General features: G+C 37.0%; 1 protein-coding gene across 2 annotated transcripts in view; it reads right to left on the reverse strand.

Annotated features, from left to right (window-relative positions):
• Positions 1-23620, reverse strand: part of LOC128863153 (uncharacterized) — a 120179-nt gene that overhangs the window by 4158 nt on the left and 92401 nt on the right. The window contains exon 11 of one of the 2 annotated variants that reach the window (XM_054102127.1): positions 21407-21514. The exons of the other annotated variant lie outside the window; for it this stretch is intronic. Coding sequence (XP_053958102.1) covers positions 21407-21514 — 108 coding nt within the window. The remainder of the gene's footprint in view (positions 1-21406; positions 21515-23620) is intronic. 2 annotated transcript variants of the gene reach the window in all.

Consider the following 23620-nt stretch of genomic DNA (forward strand, 5'->3'; position numbering starts at 1 on the left):
AACTATTATTTTAGCTTAGTGTTACCACCTGTTTGTATTTAAAAAATAATATATTTTTTTAAGTAGACGTAAGTATTACTGTATGAATATGAATGCAAATGTTTTTAAGGAAACAAAAACAATTTTTTGATGGCGTTGCCACCTGAATTTTATAAAATAGTGTTTTAACACATTTACTATTCAATATTGAGATATAGGTACCAAATTAAAGGTAATTAAACAAGCTTTAATAAAAAGTAAAAGAACTAAAAAATTATATTTTTTAGCTGATGTTGCCACTTATTTGCTTTTGTAAATTTAAAAATTTGTTATAAAATTGTATAAATTGGGAAATAAATGTTAAGGTAGAGTTAGTTAAAACTCAATAATATTTTTAAAAATCGTTGCCATTTAATAAGAAAACATTAAAATTTATAACTAAATTTAATTCGAGGTTAGAATGTGGGTATAACTAAAGCTTTATTTAAAATTTGTTGTATATGGTGCTGCCAGCTAACTCTTAAAAGGCAAAAGCTAAACAATAGTATAGATAAGTCAACTAGAATGTCGAGAATACTATATTTAAAAAACATTTTTTGAATGAGGTCGCCACTTGTTTTGTAACTCAAAAAGTATTTGAATAACTTTTTAGTATGAAGTATACATCAAAAAACCAGTCAAATTAAATGGATATAGTTTACTTGCAAAAAATTTAATGTTTTTAGGCGCCTATACTCGTAAATGCTAAATTATTGTGTACTCGTATCTCTGCTATCAAACAGCTCCTTTTAAAAACAGCCCTTTGCCGTTCGGAATCTGCTTAAACCTACTGGCCTTCATTTTTGATCGATTGACTTAACAGCCATATTTTATTAAAATTATTGTACTTGCGTTGGGGCGAAAGTGAAAAAAACTTGATCTACAAATGGCCTCGACGTTATACCTCACCTCTTCTTTGGTTAATCTGGTCATCAGAGTTTCAAACCGGAGCCTAGGTAGCAAAAATATGACTAATAACAGGATGATAGTTTCTAATTACAAGCGAATATACGAAGTGATAAGTCATACAATTTATCTAAGTTGACGAAACTATAAAATTTACTTAGCCAATTTATTAGAAAGAATTGACCCAATTTTTGTAACTTTTGTAAGAATTATAATACTACAAAGTTTTCAAATTCATTGATTCAAATTCAGGATGTAAATACCAGAGCCATATAATAAAATTGCAAGTGAAATTTATTTGATAGCCTAGCAAAGTTTCAAATAGTGAATAGTAAAAAATAGTTAAAGTGGAATTCTGAGCACAATTGATAGTAAAATTAGACGAGGAATCAATATATGTCATTTATATAGAAATATCAACTCATTAGCTCGAGTACGAAATGGTCGCTTGACTCTTTTTGGTATAATCTGGAAAAATTAATTTGGGCGGTCACTAGGGAGTTAAAATGTGTATGGGAATTATATTTCGCGAAATTTCTCTAAGATCTCATCTGAGAGAATCAGTATAAAAAGAAAATTTAATAACAACCATTTACAAGTATATGTTTAAGTGAGAGGACTACTATTACAAAATCTTGGTGTATTTGACTCATATTTTTCTACTTTTAAATAATACTTTTTTTTCAATAACGATTCATATTTTAATGAATATATATAACGGAATTCTTCTTCTTAATTGGCGCGATAACCGCTTACGCGATTTTGGCCGAGATTAACAAAGCGCGCCAGTCGTTTCTCTCTCGTGCTAACCGGCGCCAATTGGACACACCAAGTGAAGCCAAGTCCTTCTCCACCTGATCTTTCCAACGCAGAGGAGGCCTTCCTCTTCCTCTGCTACCACCAGCAGGTACCGCATCGAATACTTTCAAAGCCGGAGCGTTTGTATCCATTCGGACGACATGACCCAGCCAACGAAGCCGCTGGATCTTTATTCGCTGCGCTATGTCTATGTCGTCGTAAAGCTCATACAGCTCATCGTTCCATCGTCTACGATATTCGCCATTGCCAACGTGCAAAGGTCCAAAAATCTTACGCAGAATCTTTCTCTCGAACACTCCAAGCGTCGCTTCATCGGATGTTGTCATCGTCCAAGCTTCTACGCCATACGTTAGGACGGGCATGATGAGAGTCTTGTAGAGTGTTAGTTTTGTTCGTCGAGAGAGGACTTTACTGCTCAATTGCCTACTTAGTCCAAAGTAGCACTTGTTGGCAAGAGAGATTCTACGTTGGATTTCAAGGCTGACATTGTTATCGGTGTTAATGCTGGTTCCTAAATACACGAAGTCTTTTACAACCTCAAAATTATAACTGTCAACATTGACGTGGGTGCCGATACGCGAGTGCGCCGACTGTTTGTTTGAAGACAGGAGGTACTTCGTTTTGTCCTCGTTCACCACCAAACCCATTCGCTTTGCCTCTTTATCCAGTTTGGAGAAGGCAGAACTAACAGCGCGGTTGTTAAGGCCGATGATGTCAATATCATCGGCATACGCCAGCAATTGTACGCTCTTATAAAAAATTGTGCCTGAGCGATTAAGTTCTGCGGCTCGTACGATGCTCTCCAACATCAGGTTAAAGAAGTCACACGACAGCGAGTCACCCTGTCTGAAACCTCGTTTGGTATCAAACGGCTCGGAGAGGTCCTTCCCAATTCTGACGGCGCTGCTGGTGTTGAGCAACGTCATCTTACATAGCCGTATTAGTTTTGCGGGGATACCAAATTCAGACATCGCGGCATACAGGTAACTCCTTTCCGTACTGTCGAATGCAGCTTTGAAGTCGACGAAAAGATGGTGTGTGTCGATTCTCCTTTCATGGGTCTTTTCCAGGATTTGGCGTATTGAGAATATTTGGTCAATGGTGGACTTTCCAGGTCTGAAGCCACACTGATAAGGTCCAATCAGTTGGTTGACGGTGGGCTTCAGCCTTTCACACAATACGCTCGCTAGAACCTTATAGGCGATATTTAGAAGACTAATCCCGCGGTAATTGGCACAAATTGCAGGATCGCCCTTCTTATGGATTGGGCAGAGCACACTTAAATTCCAATCGGCAGGCATGCTTTCATCCGACCATATTTTGCATAGGAGCTGATGCATGCACCTTACCAGCTCCTCGCCGCCATGTTTGAATAGCTCAGCCGGCAGTCCGTCGGCGCCCGCGGCTTTGTTGTTTTTTAGCCGTGATATTGCTATTCTCACCTCGTCATGGTCGGGTAACGGAACGACAATTCCATCGTCAACGATTGGGGTATCGGGATCTTCACATTCTCTATGACATGCGCAGCTGTCACCGTTTAACAGGTTCGAGAAGTGTTCCCTCCATAATTTAAGATTGCTCTGTACGTCAGTCACCAGATCGCCGTCTTTGTTCTTACAGGAAAACGCCCCGGTCTTGAAACCTTCTGTAAGCCGCCGAACTTTCTGGTAAAATTTTCGGGCGTTGTTCCTGTTGGCCAGCATCTCAAGCTCCTCGCACTCACGTATTTCGGCCTCTCGTTTCTTCTGTCGGATAATACGTCTCTCTTCCTTTTTCAGCTCTCTGTAGCGATCCCACATGGCTCGCGTTGCGCCCGATCGCAGCGTGGCTCTATAAGCGGCATCCTTTCTTTCTGCGGCAGCATGACATTCCTCGTCGTACCAATTGTTTTTTCGGGCTCGCCGGAATCCGATTTCTTCTTCGGCGGCGGTACGTAGTGAACGAGAAATGTTGCTCCATTGCTCGCGCATGCCGCATGAGAGTCGAGTGGCGAATCTTCTGGCTGTCTGTTGTGATTGCAGCTTTTCGATGTCGAACATTCTTTGCGTAGGTAGATGTACGTTTTTTGCTGCACAGAGGCGGGTGCGCAGCTTGGCTGCAACAAGGTAATGATCCGAGTCGATGTTGGGCCCTCGGATCGTACGTACATCTAATACACTAGAAGCGTGTCTTCCATCTATCACAACATGATCGATCTGGTTTCGCGTTTTTCGATCAGGAGACAGCCAGGTAGCTTGGTGTATCTTTTTATGCTGGAATCTGGTGCTGCAGACTACCATGTTTCGGGCCCCGGCGAAGTCGATCAGCCTCTGTCCGTTACCGGATGTTTCGTTGTGCAGGCTGAATTTTCCGACTGTGGGACCAAAAATTCCCTCCTTGCCCACCCTGGCGTTGAAGTCGCCAAGCACGATTTTTATGTCGTGGCGGGGGCAGCGCTCATAGGAACGTTCCAAGCGCTCATAGAAGGAATCTTTGGTCGCATCGTCCTTCTCTTCCGTCGGGGCGTGGGCGCAAATTAGTGAGATGTTAAAAAATCGCGCTTTGATGCGGATTATTGCGAGACGCTCGTCCACCGGAGTGAACGACAGTACTTGGCGACGAAGTCTCTCTCCCACAACAAATCCGACACCGAATTTGCGCTCCTTTACATGGCAGCTGTAGTAGACGTCGCAAGGTCCTATGGTTTTCTTACCTTGCCCCGTCCATCGCATCTCTTGGATGGCAGTGATGTCACCCTTTACTCTCACGAGGACATCAACCAGCCGGGCAGAGGCACCTTAAGGGACCGGACATTCCAGGTGCATGCCCTCAAATCATATTCCTTATTTCGTTTGCAGGGGTCGTCATCAGTAAAGGCAGTTCTCATCCGAGGCTTTGTAATTCTTTTCATTGGGGGGGATTTTTAAGTGGCGGGTCCCAAACCCAGCGCACAACCAGCTATCCTGGAATGCTTCGCCTTCTCACGTTAGCTCACTCCCGAACGGGTGTTCGGGAGCTACCCAGAGGATACGTGGGCTAATCCCGGCCGTTGTGAGCTGCTTGAACCATATGTAGAAGAATCGTCCTGGCCACTCCCAAGTGAATGGCGATCAGTAACTTTCCCCACTTGCGTGGACTTCTACACATGGAACCATCCATAACGGAATTACTGAAAGCAAATATTGTTTTTAATTTTTTTTTTTTTATTATTTCTATTTTTTACCCTAGATGGATGGAATATTTAAATAAATGTCCTATTTAAAAAGGAGTTCAAAAAAGTTACCTTCCTTGACTTTCTAAAGGTTAGTAATCGGACAGGTTCTGTAACTCAATTCCGAGAGAATTTCAATGAAATTTCCGGAAGTAAATTACAGAACAATTCGGAATAACACCTTAATAAACCAATAGAGAGATAAAGTCTCTATGATCGCTAAACGCTAAATCAAACACGCAAGTAAGTCTCGCGAAACTTAAATTCCATATTTTCACAACGGTATTCCGCATTTTCATAAAAGCTATTGTATAAAAACCTGAAATATGTAACGAATCAGTGCACCAAAACAATCCGAAATTCAATTAGAGAGGCAAAATACCCACACACATAGGCAGAAAAAAGCTCACATATACTTGCATACATGGGTGTATATATAAGAATGTGTGGTATATGCACAAACAATGCAAAGCCGTAAAATAGTTGCAAATCCCTGGCGCCTAGGCGCTTACGCCTAACAGTATCCACCAACAAATTTCAATGATTTACCACCTCAGCCAGCGCAACCACTACCACCAATCTACTATTTATGCCATGGTTTATTTTATTGCTTTTGTTTTTCATTTGTATTCCAATCTTACAACTTATGCGTACAATATGTTGTTGTTATTTTTTATTGTTTCCGCCAGTTTAATAACTGTTGTTGCGGCGTGTTTTGTATTTCTAGATGATCAGACGACGCTTTTAAATGATGTTTTTGCAAGCGAACATGAAATAAACCATACAAATACAACATTGAAAAATATGTTTGTACGTGCATATAGTACAGTATTGTGCAAATGCTAAGCAACAATTTTCTACTGACTCATAAGAAATTTTGTTTCAAAAATATATAAATTAATAATCATAATAAAATATGTTTCATAATTTGTTTTCCGATTCCTATTTAAAGATTAAATTGGTTAAAACATTAATCACCAATTGAACAGAATGCGACGGAAGTTCAACTCAAGTGATAATAGCAGATATATCTTAACAAATACGTATGTCAATACATAGAAAACTTAATCGAAAGAACATCACTTAAGAACAAACGCAAAACCGTTAGAAAGCCTGGGGGTCGTAGTTCTCATTGTGGCAGCATAAAACGCCGCCACTAATTTACGAGGAAATCCTGCTAAAGTGACCGCCTTTGGCTAGATTTAGATGCGGGTCGCTCAGTTGAATTAACTGTCGGGGAGCGAAAGGCCTACCTGTATAGGTCAGAGATGGTTTGCGTGTAACGCATTTTAGCAAGGTGTTGCTACCTGTTTGTATTTGAAAGAGATTAATTAAAAAAGAGTAATTAAAAAACAGTGATTAAAAAAAATATTAAGAAGAAAAAAAAACATTTTTTCCAAAGCCAATTTTTGTATAGCGTTGCCACCTGAATTTTATTCTAATAATAGCAACTTATAACACATTTAACTTGATTGATAAGGATTGGTTTGCAATGAAAAAATGTTAAACAAACTTTAATAAGAGAATATTTTTATCTGGTGTTACCACTTGATTTTTATTGCAAAAATAGCAACTTATGATGAATTTCATTTGAATACTAAAACAAGGATATCAGATAAAAGGTGTCGAAATTAGCTTTAAGAAATATTTTACCTGGTGTTGCCATCTGTATTTTTTTTAATTAAGAAATTGGTTGCAAATATAAATTAATTGCAAAAGAATATATGTAAAAATAGCTTTAACCCAATGATATTTTTAAAAGCTGTTGCCATTTAATTTTGAAGAAAAATTTAAATTCATATATTAACAAAATTTAGTGAGAATGGAAAAAGGGCATCAAAGAAAAGTTGTTCAAAATGATGAGCAAAGCTTTAATTAAAATTATGTGTGTATAGAGTTGCCATATAAATTTTATGCCGAAAATTTAGCAAGAGTACAAACGAATGAAGATTAGGATGAGTGTCGCACGCAAATTATGATAGAAACCGTTTTAATTAAAAATAATTTTTTGAATGGTGTTGCCATTTACTATTTAATTCTACGAACAAGGGATTTGGTTGTATGATAAAAAATACATATATATATATATAAATTTTGAAACTACATTAGGCGAAAACCACGATTTTAGAAATTAATTATTCCTCACGGTAAGTTATGTGTTTCGCTGCCTGTGTACTAAAAATAGAAATTGCTTCCCTTTGTGTATCCTAAATTCAATGTTGCTTAGTGTTTTATTAAATGTATTTAATTTTATTCCCTAAGCAAAGCGCAGAATATTTTGTGTTGTGAGCGCAAGATGATTTTTTTGTTTAATATTTCAATTTCTTCCAGTTAAAATTTGTTTGTTATTTTCATAAATAATTTTTTATATTTTTATTTTTTTATTACTTTCTCTTATTTATTTGTGTATTTTTATATTTTATATACATTTTTAAACTTTATGCCAAATTTAGAAACTTTCAACAAATTTAATCTAAATTTTGAACTTTTTAATCATGAAAACCACGCCATCCATGGCTTTGGATATCATACTACATCTGCCACCCATAGATCTCTTCTGCAAATAGTCAGCGGCCTGTTCCGCTTTAAGGCTGAAAGCAAGCTCACAATGGAGGACTGTTACACATGGACATTCATCCATCTTAGACTCCTACACGGATATACCCACTGACTGTGATTATCCCATTCTCTGCTTCGAACGGAATTTCCTAATGAAAATCCCTTCTAGACTGGTATGGCTTGAAGAAGATCCAACACCCAACACACCCGTTAAGATTTACACGGACGGATCTAGAATGGACACCGGTGTAGGATCAGGGTTATATTGCGAAGAGCTTTCTATTAGTGAATTCTTTAAAGTACTGGATCACTGTAATGTTTTTCAAGCGGAAATAAACACTTTCATGAAGCCTTAAAATGGTTAAAGATAAGCAGAATATCATCAACAGATATCTGCATTCTATCAGAGAGCCAAGCTGCCCTACGAGCCCTGGATGCATTCCAAACAACATCAAGGAGTGTCTTACGTTGTCGCCAATCTCTGAATGAGATGGCCAAGCACAGATCGTATGATCTTATGCTGGCTTCCAGGCCACAGAGACATACCACGAAACTGTAGGGCAGACCAACTTGCAAAGGGAAGGTACCTGTACACCAAACATAAGAAATTGTATGGAGGTACCATTCGCAACTTGTAAGTTTCTTATTAAGGACACACTAATCAGTTCTGCAAATCAAAGATGGATTAGCGTTAACACATCTGAAATTGCTAAGAAAACATGGCCAAGGCTAAATCTACGTGTGTCCAAAAGTATTATAAAATTGAGTAGACTACAAATTAAGACCTTAGTGGGGCCCTCACAGGACATTGTCTCATAGGAAATTATGCAAGGGGATTAGGCATTTACACGCATGATTTCTGTCCTAGCTTCAGCAATGAGGAGGAGTTGGAAGCAATTCAATACCTTTATTGCACATGCCCGATATTTAAAATCCTACTTCTTAACGAATATAGATAATCTATACACTTTAGGGATCAACAATCTTTTACGCTTTGTCAAAAACCCAGGATGGTTCAATATGGAGAGGGAAATGTAGCCCAACCCCCGCAGCTCACAGCGGACCCATCACGTGGTCTAACTGGCATCGTTGTCTCTATGTGCGATGCGGCTGCCAAACCTAACCTAACCTAATCTGAATTTTTAGACAAAACTCGAATCCGAAGTTTCTTAGCTCATGCATGAAGTAGCTGAAAAATCGCTGGAATTTTTTTTTTTTTTTTTTGTTCTGACAGCGTTTTGCACTTTATTCCATAAAAAACAATGTATTTCTTCATCAGAGTCCTGTTTAGCGAAAATAGCATAGCATCACTCAAGATTCGCGTACTGTTCGCGAACTTTAGCAGTCGCTCGAGCTCCAGTTCAGGGATAGATTTCAGCCTTTCAAAGGTGTGAGCACCCAGGTAGCGTAGTCTTGTTTTCGAAAGAGCCGAACAGTAGCATAGGAGATGCTCCAAAGCTTCTCTTGTGCTCGGCTCGTTACCTTTTCTGCAAACGTCTTTAATTGTTAAATTTAGCTTGTAAGCGTGTGCCGCAGCTAGGCAGTGCCCTGATAGTATACAAACTAAAATTCTACAGTTCCTTCTATCGGACCATATAACCTATTCAATATACCTATCATCATATGCGCGTTTACATATGGTCCCAACAACTTTACAATTGGTTAAACTAAGCCAATCTACCGTTCTTAGCAGTTATATTTGAATATTGCGCAGGGGTTTTAGTATCTGACTTATTAGATCCCTTGCAAGTCTCGCGTCTTCTTTAGCTATTCCTTCCACTGTCTCGTTTCCCTATATAAGCGCAAAGCCTGCGGTTACGAGCGAGCTTGTTGATTGCTTCCTTGCATTCAAGGACATTTTTCGATTATACACAGTATGATTTTATCGCTTTTATAGCCGCTTGGCTCTCCTCATATAAGTTTATTGCGCAGTCAACAGTTTTAAAGAGCTAGAAATACGAATAAATTGATAAACTATAATTAAATGAGGAATAAATATGAGCGGAATTCGAAGACTCCCATCCCACCTTCTCAAATAAATGGCAAATAAAAGAGGTTCTCTGAGCAAACCCACATCTTCAAAACTAGTGAGAGCGATAGTTTGTGAGACTTATTAATAACAAAAACTGTAATTAAGGGGATTTGCATAAGAACTCCGTTAACCAAGCGTTAGGGATTACATAGAAAATTAGAGGTTGTTTCCCAGCTAGAACTTTTTGATCAAAGTTTACAATGATTTGTTTAGTTAATTGCGTATATATAATTGGCACATACACCCTTTCTGGGTGTTTGGCCGAGCTCATCCTCCTATTTGTGGTGTGCGTCTTGATGTGTTTCAAGCCGACTCCGAACGGCTTTTTATGAGGAGTTTTTTCATGGCAGAAATACACTCGGAGGTTTGCCATTGCCTGCCGAGGGGCGACCGCTATTAGAAAAATGTTTTTATTATTTTTCCTTTCACCGAGATTCGAACCAACGTTCTGTCTGTGAATTCCGAATGGTAATCACGCATCAACCCATTCGGCTGCGGCGGCCGCTTTGTCTTTATTTTCGGTTTGACGCATTTCCATACCAATATTTTACATTTGTAGGTAAAATATATTTTTCATGGCATATTTTGAGGATTATTATTCAAAATAGGTAAAAAAATGAAATGGCACCATGATTCTCTCATGGCTCTCAATTTACGTAAAATACCTAATGGTGGTGACAATTACCAACGTTGCCCGTAGGATACACAAAATTGCGTTCTTTTAGTTACATATTTACACAATACATCGGTTTGTGTATGTTTGTGGTTGGTTGTATCGACCCAATGTTGCCATTGACATTTTTGCATATACACTTTTACACACATCCGCGTTATCAGTTACAATTTTTCATTGTATAATAAACCAAAGTCGAAAACCAACAAATGCAAATAGTTCATTTGTGTATAATTAACATTATTCAATATTGTTTTTAAGTTATTTTAATAAAAATTAGTAAATTCTTATGTTAAGCTAATACAAATTTATTTTGTAAATGATTTCGAAATGTACTGTGTGGAGAGAGATCAGCTGACACGATTTTACGGAAACTATCCAAAATCCTACGCTAAATTCTACGATACTACGGAACGGTGGTGAGAATTCATTTATGTACATGAGGCTCTCATTAGTCTCATCGTATCAGCTGAAACGGGCGTACGTTTACGTTGGTGAGTGTGAGCACCATTAGAAATCGGAAGCCCACAGCTCTCTATGTTTTCTAAGTTAAGTGCAGTTAGGCTTACCAGAAACACTGTTGACTAACAGAGCTGTAGGACTCACTATTCAAATTGGCAATTGATTTCCACAGACCTATTGACGACCTCTTTTGTTTTTTTTATTTTATTATACAAGCCGTTCCATTTGTTCCATTTTGTGGAGCAACATCAAGACGCACGCCAGAAATAGGAGGAGGAGCTCGGCCAAACACGCGCCAATTATATATATATATATACACGCCGACCGCCGTAGCCGAATGGGTTGGCGCGTGCCTACCACTTGAAAGTGCATATGTTCGAATTTCCGCGCATGAAATACCAAAATGATTGAAAACGTTTTTTCTAATAGCGGTCGCCTCTAGGCAAGCAACGGCAAACCTCTGAGTGTATTTCTGTCATTAAAAAGCTCCTCATAAAAAATATCTGTCTTACAAAACCGGCTTAGAATTGCAGGTTCCTCTATTTGTGGAACAACATACCACAAATAGGAGGAAGAGCTCGGCCAAAAACAAGCAAAAGGGGTGTAAGCGCCAATTATTTATTTATTTTTCAAACAATTCTTCACAATAATTTATTGAATGCTAGCCGAATAATGTGAACGAATTCAATTTTAGTCAATAAATGAGTATAGGGAAAAATTGCTCAGATTATGCACAATACTGTACTCGAGTATATGCGCACGAGATAAAGGAAATGTGCATATAAATTGATTTTAAAACTGTACGCTTAACTTGCAATAAATACACAAAAACATATAATATTGCAATTCATATGAATAGGTGTGTGAAATAAAATTTACACTCATGCACGAGTATTGAAATTTATTTGTAAATATGTAGTTACATATGACTGCATATGTATGAATGTATGTATGCATATATATATATATATATATATATATATATGTATATATATAAGTGTGTATATATTTGTTTGAATTTGTTTGCTCACCAGTCGCAGAAGCAAACTGCAATATGCGCAATTGAGCAGCTGCATTAATGCATGATTGCATGCAAAATGGAAGATATTAAGCGTTGATGTAGATAGAAGACACGCACATGCATATACATACATATCCAGACATCCATAAGTATCAATACATACGCACATGCAGGCAGGCAGCGTGTAACTCCATCGTGACGAAAGTGCCTACACTATTTGCGTGCGTGTGTGGGTTAGTATGTAAAGTGTGCGGTAAAAGTGTTTGGTTGGCGAAATGGAAATCTCATTCATTCGCTTGATTGGTTGCATTTCTGTTTTGAAGGATATCTGATTTGGCCCAGTACGACTACATACTCGTGTATGTATTACTCTTCTGTGCGTGGATATCGAAAGGAAAGTAATTGCATGTAAAATTCTGCACCAAAAGGCAATTATATGCATAAGTGCGTGTGTGCATGTGTGCAGGTAAGACGTTTTGGTGACTATTTAGCTAGTATTTCATTTCAATTATTAGGCAAAATTTCTTATCGAATATTTATGAATAGTGCAGGGCCTTGCAAGTTCAGTTCAGTTTATTTATTTTATTTTTTTCTTTATTGTTTTTTGATAGCTGTCGCAATTCAATCGAAGAAGCGCTCCTTTAGATGGATGTTCTTTGCTCGCGAAATTAATAAATCAAATAACTAAATTTTGCCAGGAAATTGGAGTATTAAAATTTGTCAAAATTTTTGGTATTTGCTGTCACCCAACGAAGACCAGAATGAAAAAAATTAATCGAAAAGTTTTGGCAAACTGTATCAGTATCGGCTTTTCTATTAAAAATATCTCCGCCGTAAAGGAAAATATCGAAGAAGATCAAAACTTATAAAGTTGACGGCATTCAGCACATATCGATATTTTAACTATGTTTTTGAACTATTGTTGGAGGTATGGACATTGGCGATTAGCAGCTTTCTGCGGACTATGCGTCATGCCACACAACCACAAAATTTATTAGACTTAAAGTAAATTCTCGCGTAAAATTATTTCAGGGTACTTTATAGTAATTTTATAGCTAACATCGCCCGATTTAACACCTGGGGATCACTTTGTATGAGACCATCTCATAAACCAGAGTCAATGTATGGGCCAAGATGCTACGATGATAAAAAGTAAGATCGAAGTTTCGTAAAAGTTATTTTCTTAAGATTAAAGAATTACCCCTTTTTTTACACCAAATGCAAGAAGTTATTGAGATCTTCCTATAAGTGAGCATTTCATTAGAATCATGTACTCTTAGACAGACCTTTAAACCATCGGCATATAAAAAGCATTGTTCTTTCACAAGGCATTGAGAAAATTAATTAGTGAACACAAGAAATAAAAAGAATACTGGAACACCTGACGATGCAACAAATGGATAGGATTTAGCATTACTCACTACTCTACTTACTACATACTGAAGATCGATTACTAAGAAAATATTTAAACTAATCAAGAAATTTTAAATGAAAGTCAATTTTCGAGAGCTTTGCAATTCAAATACTATGTGATACTTTGCCAAACGCCTTAGAAAAATCTGTGTATATATGAGAGTCGTTTGAAAAGTCCATGCAAAATCAAAGATTTGGCACCACTGACGCATGTCGAGGTTATGTTTAGTTTGGAGCATCTTTTGGAAGAACACACCCACCAATAGCCAGATCGTTCTATTTCTTTGTGTTGGGCATTCGTTTAAATCGAGGAAGTCGAGTGATTTTCCTTTTCCATCACGACAGCACACCAACTCACGCCTCAGCAGTTGTGTTCGCAAAATTAATGAAAATAGAACTCCAAGTCGTCTCACCTATTCTACAGACTTGGCTCCTTTGATTCACTTGGGCTAAAATTACCCCAGTTTGAAGAAATGGCTGACGGGAAAAATACTTTCATTTATATTATTATTTTATTCAAACGAGGAGGTGATTGCAGAAACGAATGGCTGTTTTGCAAACTTATAAAAATCATAATATTCGGAAGGGATCAACAAACTGAAATAGCGTTGGACGAAGAATATGAGCCTAAATGAAGACTATGTTGAAAAATAAAAAAATATTTAGGCCAAACAATTAAGAAGTTTTTATTTTTGCACGGACTTTTCAAACTAACCTCGCATTATCCACTTGACAACCAAACTCAAAAGAGTTTGTACAGTGTTTCGAAAGGATGGCTAGATTGGTAACAGTGGGCCGACCAGCAAAATATAATTTATCCTTGATAACTAATTCAAAATGCATTGGTATTCTAGTAAGTTTCGAGATAGGTTTACAATTTAAAAATATTGCTTTTGTTTCCACTCTTGTATATGGGGGCAAAAACCGAAATTTTTAGTTTAATCACCCCATGGAACGGGATTTATTAAAGACCAAAGTAATAGATGAGGAAAAGAAACTTCCACACGTTTTAATTAAGAAACTAGATAAACCATCATTATCTAACTTTTTAGATATACCAAACGTCCAAATACTGAAAACAACATCATCCAAAATTGATATTTGAGGGCGTGCATATATGCGGCTATAACTTCCTGAAACCAGCATTTTTCTATTTGCTCTTTTTCACGTAAGACATGGAGGACTACAACTTAACTCAAGAAATGAGGAGGCATGCAGTTATCACACCTACTTAAAATATAATTCTCTTAAGTGCGTCGGTTCATAAGATTCGCCATGAATTGGAAGCATCTGGCGACGATGACGAAACCTTTGAAAAACACAAGGAGTGACGCTGACCGATTTGCTGAATTGATTCAACAAGTGCAAGCGATCATTGACGAAACAAATTACACCCTGAAGCGCCTGAGATATTATGGTTTCTTACTGACGAACAAAATCTTTACCAAGATTAAAATACCAAACGCAGAAATAGCAGATGGCTATATTCCAATCCTGCAGGAGTTTCTGTTGTCCACTGTTATACTTTTAGGTGCTATGAGCAACAAAGGGAATGTGGCTACACTTCTTTACTCACAGATATCGAATGAGTTCTGCTGCATATGTGATGGTTCTAGAGACAAGAATGAAGCTCTGAACCGATGGTGTACTCGGTGACAGCTCACACAACTTTCACCAAAACTCTCCTCGTTCACACAAAGTTAAAATTTCCATGACCGCATAACTCTGAACTTATGGCCGCCTCACTCCCCAAACCTCAATACCCTGGACTACTGCGTAATGGGGCATAGTTTAGCGTGAAACTAATAAGCGTTCCTATAACACCATTTCTTCTCTGATGGCTGCAATTAATACCGTTATGGTGAATATGAATAAAGAATGTCGGACATGCAGTCGTTTCCGGACTCGGACCGAAAGGGTCATTCCAGCTAATAAAAATGTGAATGAATGCTTTTATATCAAGATATATAATAAATTAATGTTGCGTGCAAAGTTCGTGAAGTTTTATTTCAAATAATTAGAGTTAATCTCAAATTGTCCTCTTATACCGTACACACCCCGTATATATGAATCAATCGCAAATCGTTCCTGTACATCACTGTCAAAATTACAAAATATAAAACTTAAAGTGCTCTGACGACAAGAACAGAATCTAATATAGTTTATCCTTATTGAGAAATAATAACCGAAAATCGCCATGTATGCTGACCAGAATTTTCATCATGATTTGCATACAAGCTAAAAAATAATGTACAGAAATTGCTATTTTCTCTGCAGAAGTGCATAAAGATCCCATAAAATATACCTCATGAATTACTTCGCGCCCAAATATGCTCACTTTTCAACTATACCCATACATATATATGCGCGCGATGAAAAAGTTGCATTTCGACGATAAAAGAAACTCAACGCTTTCATAAAAAACGAAGTCAAGTGCCCTCAAGAAGACAACGCACCAACGGCAAACACTTTCCCAAGCGCACTCTATAAAACGCTTCGCTGTGGCAAAATGAGTCAAGTGATGCGTGCATGTAAATGTAAGTATTTGTATAGGTACTAAAAAAGAGTTGAGAGCAATTCACTCACTAAGTTTATTGAACTTCGTATTCCAATAGCAGAAGCTCAAATATAAAAAATATAAAAATCAAAAGCATTTGGAGACAGGCAAATATTTATTTTAATATACAAAAAATCCAAGTGCGTACATAAAAACATAAGAATTTGCAAATTTTCTTAAAATTGTAAACCGATTTCAACAGTTCGGTCAATTGCAGCCAGAAGAAAGGCGGGTACGCTCAGTGCAACGCAGCTCTATCTTAAGTTTGATAAGGGAACTGTGTTTGGGTGAGGTACTATGACGAGTAGAGCGCACAAAAGACCATGAAGTCGAAATGCTGACCTCAAATTGAATCTGTCTATCTATCTAAACCGATTTCAGCAAGAATATTGGTATTTATGGGCGCTTTTTGAGGACTACTAAGAAGCAACAATGATTTGAAGGTACCATCAAGCTTTGAAAAAGAAAAAAATAAGAAACCCTTACAATTTAATTTTTTTTTATTCAATGTATAAAAAAATTAACAAATATGAAAAATTCAGGAAATATAACTTTGGGCGTCACATAAATCAGAGTAAAGGGCAAGAATTATAAAATCTCAAACATTTTACCGTGAAACTAAGGGAAGCAAACTGCTTACATAGGCTTAGGTGGAGAAGTTGAATAAACATCATTCAGATCTATATCGATATATGTATATAGAGTGAAAATCTGTTTGTCTGTCCACTTATGACTGAACCAACAGAAGCTGAGTTTTCGACCTAACTATTTTGGTTTAAAGAAAAAAAGTTGATAATCTAATACCTGGACAATCTATTAACCGATTAAAACAAGCGCCATTTCATAGGCTCTAAACTTGCTATATTTCGTGCATGCTTCACTTTTCATTAAAATTAAACATTTTCAAGATATTTCCAAAGTTTAAAAGTACTTATTTTTTTGCAAAAATATGAAATTTTTCGATTTATATTATTAGGAATTAACAGGCGCCGTAGCCAAATGGGTTGGTGCGTGACCACTATTCGGAAGTGCATGGATTTGAAAGCAGCGTATGAAACAGCAATAGACAGACAAAGTTTTTTCTAATAACCGTAACTCTTCGATAGACGATGGCAAGCTTCTGAGTATTTATGCCAAGAGAAAAGCTTAAAACTGTAAAGCTTTCCATTTGTGGAAAACGTCAAGACGGCCGCCACAAATAGGTGGAAGAAATGGGCAAAATACTCAAACAGTGTGCCAATTACAGTCTGTCTAATAAAATCGTGACCGGCAAATTCCAAACATATAAAAAAATGCAAATACTGTTAAATACCAGGTGAAGTCCAAAATATACTGAGCTAAAATAGAAACGACAGGAGCTTTGGTCTGATAACTTCGAGTTTATTTATTCAAAATAGTCTCCGCTGGCCTAGATACACTGTTTTGCGTGATCTAAAAGAATTTCAAAAGAGTATTTCTGGTCATTTTCCTTTTGGATGGCTTCTACCGACGCAAAACGTTTTCCTTTCATGGGCAAATGCACTTTTCCGAATAGGTAGAAGTCACAGGGAGCCATATCAAGCGAATACGGTGAGTAACTGACGGTTAAAATGCGATTTCTAGTCAAAAAATCAGTCACAAGAGTGGATCGATGAGATGAAGCGCCAGCTTCATCCTTCGCGGTATTCAGGGCAAAGTCGACGGATGCGATGAAACAAATGCTTCAAAACGCCAAGATAGAAAATTACATTGACGGTTTGGCCCATTGGCATGAGCTTCTTGTGGACAATTCCCTTGGAATCGTAAAAAACAAATGAGCATCGATTTGATTTTTGACTTCTCCAAACGCTATTCGGCACTTTGACGCCTATTTTCCGGTTCATGTTAGAAACACCACGTTTCATCCATCCCCAGTTGCAATGTCGTAAAGAAAGTCCTCGTCTTTTCTCGTCTCTTTAATGAGATCTTTCGAATATTGAATTCTGAGCAATTTTTGCTCCTCAGATAACTTGTGGGGAATGAAGCGTTCACAGACCTTTCGTAAGCCCAAAAGATCTGTTAAAATGCGATAAATCGATGTTTTGGAGATATTCAACTCCGGCTCCATTAGTTTCTACGATGATTTTGGTTCATTTTTGATCAATTTATGAACATTTTCGATGGAGTTTTTCGTGATTACTGATTTTGGGCGGTACGTATGTTCATTGTCATTTATGTCCTCACAACCATCTCTGAAATGTGTAAACCACTCATGAACTCTGGGACGAGATAGACAATCATCGCCATAAAATTTTTCATCAATTCAAATGTTTCGGTAAACGTTTTACCGATTCTAAAACAATATTTGATATTAGTTCTTTGTTCGAAACTCATTTTTGTACCGATGACTCAAACATACTGACACTTTAGACTAACTTAGCTTCCACTCAACCGAATGCCACCAAGCTTTCACTGGAAGTCAGCTAGGGATAACACATCCAACGCACTAACTCAATAAAAAGATGGCGCCATCAAAAACATTTTTATGACGACAGTCTTGTTTATTTTGGACTTTATCTTGTGGATGTATCCTTTTTGCAATGCGCGTTATGCAATTTGTTAATTTTGTGAGAAATTTAGAAAGCGTAAGCTGTTTTTACCAAAACCAGGATTTGCAACGATATAATAAGACTGGTTTGATATTAGAATTAAAAATGCGTATTTTCGTAAGCTGTTTGGACTACCACACTTTTTTGAGCACTGCAAAGATTGCTTTTGCTGTGTTTAACCTTGCTGTTATATTAGTGAAAGCGCCACCATTTACAGTAATTTTTTTACCAAGTTACGTGAACTCTTCAACTTCTTCAGTATGTTAGCCATCAATGGTAATATTATTAGGATGTTTAGCATTTATATTAATTGATTTTGTTTGTTTAATATTTATTTTGAGACCGTATCTTAAAGAGTAGTCGCACAAATCATTCACTTTAACTGCAGCTGAGACTGTTTATTTGAGAAAAGTGCGATGTCGTCAGCATAATCCAAATAGTTTAAATGCTCAACGGTTAGGGGATTCCAGGCAATACCTCTTCGGGTATTTTTGTTAATTGCACTAGCATACCGAAGTTAAAAACGTTGACCGCTTTCGCCGACCTTCGATTTTACAAGAACACACCGGGCCCAAGCATCGAAGTAGAAGGTGTGTAGAGTGGAAACAATAAAATGGGATTGAATTGTTGGATTGGTTGTTGTTGTAGCAGCATAAACATTCCTTTGAATTCATGCTTAACTATTACACAAGCTGTGTCAATAAGGGGTTAGCATCAGGCGGCTATGAAGACCAATACCCACGACAGTCGTTCCTTACAAGCGGAACGACCGAGATTTATATCCGTCCAAGGACTGTCATTCAGCAGTATTCCCCGTATATGTATGGAGAATGCCTATGCTGATACAACAGCAACAACAACTTTCGCAGAAATTAACACAAAATATGAGTCGAAGACTTAAAGCCACTATAGCTAATGGTGGTGACTGTACATTTTATTGAATATTTTGCGTATAATAAATATTATAAATTCATACAATGCAGTTTGTAAGAATTGTATTGGTCACTTGGTTTCTAAGTTCTTGCAGTCACGCCTCTATTAGACAGACTGAATTTGAACATCATGGACCCTTCACAGAAAAAAATATCAAAAATTTTAAATGTATGTAAAATATCAATACAAATATTATATATTAATATACTATAGAACAGAAGAATAGTAGACAACTATGAGAATATAAGTTTCGAAATTACTAAATGCATTAATGGACTCCATGTTTTGATTGCTACCAAATTTGCTTAAGAACTTTGCCAGGGCGGTATGAAAAAAACCTGACTTTTAAGAAAAAAAAGAGAATTTATAAATAGGTTTGTATTTAAAATACAATTTTCTTGGCTAAGTTTGCTTTTATTATAGTGTATATATAGCTAAATGCTATAAGAAGAGAAGTTTTCAACTTCTAACTGCATTTACAGTAAAAGTAGGAAAGTTATAAAAAAATGTATTTTTGAAACCAGTCAGTGAAACTCAATAATTATATTTTTGGACACATTTTATATGGAAAATAACGTAATAAAGAGTAGTTGACTAGAACCGCGTTCAGATTTCGTAAAACCCAGACAAGGGAATGTAATGCAGTACTATTTGCATCATCCATACCAGTGGGTTGAGGCTAGGCGCTAATTTCGAAAATCATCGCTTGACATAAAGTGAGACACCTTTTAACTAATTCATTTATTAGAAAAATAATTATGAATAATTGTATTACATTACAGAGTTATGTGCATTGACATAAATTGGGTTCAATGAATTTTCTTCTTCTTTGATTTTTACTTGTTATTTAAAAGCGCAGAAATTTACAAATTTTTGTTCATCAAAAAATTATTCAAAAACGTCGTTTTCATAAAATAAGAAGGAAAAATACTATACTAAGACAAGGCTTATTTGTACAAGGTGGCGCAAAACTAATCACTCTATTGGATGATTTTTAAATTTTGCAAATAACTTCGTACGTCAATCATATTTGACAATTGTTTTTAACAACTAGCTTTTTTAATGGGAAAAACAACTCGACTGTTTGCCATTGCCTGTCGAGAGGTGGTTCCTATTAGAAAAAAATTGTTTTTTTCAACCTCTTTCGCTACGTGTGTGTATTAGGGTGACCAAAAGAAAATGTTCATGATATTACCTTCGAAATTAGTTCTCTGACGCATGAGAAACCTAGTTTTTGTTTTTATTTTTTTATTTGATATATACCCGTGCCGCCAAAGCATTGAAAGTTATCGTTGAATTACCAAAAGCAATATCCACTATTCCCGAAATTTGGCATAAAATGTTTTCAGATGGACATTATTTAATCTCCTCTTTTCATTTTCTATTACAAATGTTCAAAGAACGATACTCTACCCTTTACTTAAATTTAAAAAAAAATTTAAAAATTAAAAAAATATATATATTTATCTCTTTTCTTGTTTTTTTTTAATAAAGCGTAGAATGCCATTTTTGAACATTTGTGAAGAGAAATCAAAAGAGGTGGCTAAATAATAAAAGCTTCTATTTTGATTTTTTTTAACTATTTGTTATAATTTAATTTGCGTATGTAAATATATTACTTAAATCTATATAAAATAATATAATAAAAAAATGTAAGAAAGAAAATGAAAATCCAGGAAAACCTGTTGCAAAAAATATTTTTAAAATCATTGCTAGCCAAATAAAAAATTGCACTCAGCATGCAAGCCCACACAAAATAAACTTGCAAAAAAATGTTAGCGGTGAAATACTTATTAAGCTAAAAATACATAGGTATAAATAAAAAAAAATATACAGAGGTCAATAACATGCCACACGTTTTACAAAGCCAAAACTTCCACATTCACAATTGCCAAAAACCAGCCTTCCCCAATGGCATGCAAAGCACAAATGGCAAAAAGCATACATGAAATAAAAACAAAAATATGCAGATGCATTCCAATAAAATAAATCGAAAGCAAAATAAATCAGATGTTATTTTGGCGCCTGCTTTCGGGCGCCATGGCCAATAGGCTTACAGCAATGCGCACCTGCAATTCTCCCAAATGGTTAAATGCAACTGACAAACCATGCATGCAATGCGCAACGAGCAACATAAATACAACAACAACTACAACAACCAAGCCCAAAACGACATGCCAATCACACCAGGTTTTCATTTGTATGCACGTGTACTGGTGTGCTAGTGTGCTTGTTGCTTTTATTTGTGTACATTACCATCAGCATTGTGTTGGGTATAACGGATAAATCCATCGCTGGTATTGAAGTTAACAAACCACTCGGATACTTTTTCATGCGACTGGGGAAAAAGGTCGATTCAACGCCCTGCATTGTGAAGGAGTGCGGCACAGTGGAAAAAATGCGCCAAAAATGCAAAATAAAAACAAAAACAAAGACAAATAAATTTAATTCAAAGCGCAAACAAGAGAAGCATGTATGTAGGTATGTACGCACATGTGCACAAAAACAAAAATTGGAACGAAATTTTTAAGCAATTATACAGCATACTGGAGGGTGTACTTGTGAGAGAAGCATACTTTTGGGGGAAGCAGAGTGAATGCCAACAGGCAAGCGATATTTCTGGTATGAGAAAACAAAGCAGTAGGTATTACAAATGAAGTGTAGAACAATTAGCAACGGCACCACCTGAACCGGTGGTATTGCAAGTACAATAATAACTCCGACATGGTGTTGCAAAGCTCGCGGCAAGGCAAGGTCGCTGCTTAAATATAAAATTTATTTTACACAAAAATCAGAGAATTGCAATAAATCATACATTCAAAGGTAAACTTATTTCACTGCATTGCTTTTGATATCATAATATTTTTCTGCACGAGCAAACGCCACGGCAAAGCAAAGTAGGCTCTTAATGCGAGCTACACTTAAACATTTTTACTTTGAGCGTTTATTAAAAAATGTGTTAACAGATCGTTTTTTGTTTGTTTTTCTTTTTTCAAGTATTTTCCATCGCTAGCCAATTGTGAGCCAATTTTAATTTCTTCGAAGAAATAGAACCGGGGTCCGTTAAATATATTGAAACGATCAACCAGAAATAGGAACGGGCAATATCGCATTTGTTAAACAGTAGAGGCAGGGTCTCCTATTTAGGTATTTTCAACATTTTTCGGCAAGATGTTCACGGCTATTATTCTTCGAGAGCATCACTCGATTCAGTCTTATATCAGTTCCCTTCCATTTTATTTATTTGCTCGATTATAAAAGCTTTCTTTACAGTAGGTACTTTTATCGACCTTTTGCAGTTATGAGTTTAACTAATTTCAGCAGTTCATTACCGACGGCACTGCCTCCGGTCCATTAAATACAGAACAGAGCTTTTGAGCACCAGTTATTTGGCTTTGGAGCTGGTATAGCACCTTTATAAAAACCGCCAAGTCAACTGATTTTAGTTCTCTTTTATTTTTATTTTTTGCTTTGTCGGGTTGCCACATCTGTGATTAGCATTTCTACTAAATTTCATTGCCATTACCTGACATTTGTAAAAGTAACGTCGTCTTGAGTAAATCTCTATCCGCAAGTGCTTTCGTTTTTTACAGTTTTAAAAATGATGCTCACTATTTTTCTGGATTACAACGGTATTGTACACCACGAATTTTTTCCAAGTCACACAGTACATAAGGACTATCATATTATTTAGATATTATGAGACATTTACCCGAAGCAATTTACCAGCCTTAAAAAGCAACGTAGAATCTCTCTTGCCAACAAGGCAAGGCTCTCATCATACCCGTCCTAATGTATGGCGCGTAGCGTGGATGATGACGCCATCTGACGAAGCGACGCTTGGCGCCTTTGAACGGAAAACTTTTTGGTATTTTGCACGTTAACGACGGCGATTGTCGTATGGGCTGGAACAGTGAGCTGTATGAGCTTTACGACGACATAGATATAGCGCAGCGAATAAAGCTCCAGCGGCTCCGTTGGCTGGATCATGTCATTCGAATGCATGCAAACGCTCCGGCTCTGAAAGTATTTGATGCGGTACCAGCTGGTGGTAGTAGAGAAAGAGGAAGCCCTCCTCTGCGCTAAGATAATCAGCTGAAGAAGGACTTGGTTTCACTTGGTGTTTTCAACTGGTGCCGGTTAACTGGCGCACTTTATTAAACTCGAACAAAATCGCTTAAGCTGTTATCGCGCCAATCGAGAAGAAGAATTTACCAAAGACGAAATGATTTGGGGGAAAACACTCTTGGATTTTTCACCATGATAACGCCTCGTCGCATAGTAGCAATCCGTGAATTGTTTACCAAAAGCAAACCACCCAACAGCTATCGAACTCACCTGATATGGCTCCCAGCGCTTTTTTTCTGTTTGATCGATTCTAAAACTACTCCGAGAAGCGTATCTTAACAGCCCAGCTTAAGTATTGGAAAAATCGGAGGCCCCTCTGATGGCTATACCGAAAACAGAGTT

Source organism: Anastrepha ludens, chromosome 5 (assembly GCF_028408465.1).
Source record: "Anastrepha ludens isolate Willacy chromosome 5, idAnaLude1.1, whole genome shotgun sequence".
Taxonomy (NCBI): Eukaryota; Metazoa; Arthropoda; class Insecta; order Diptera; family Tephritidae; genus Anastrepha; species Anastrepha ludens.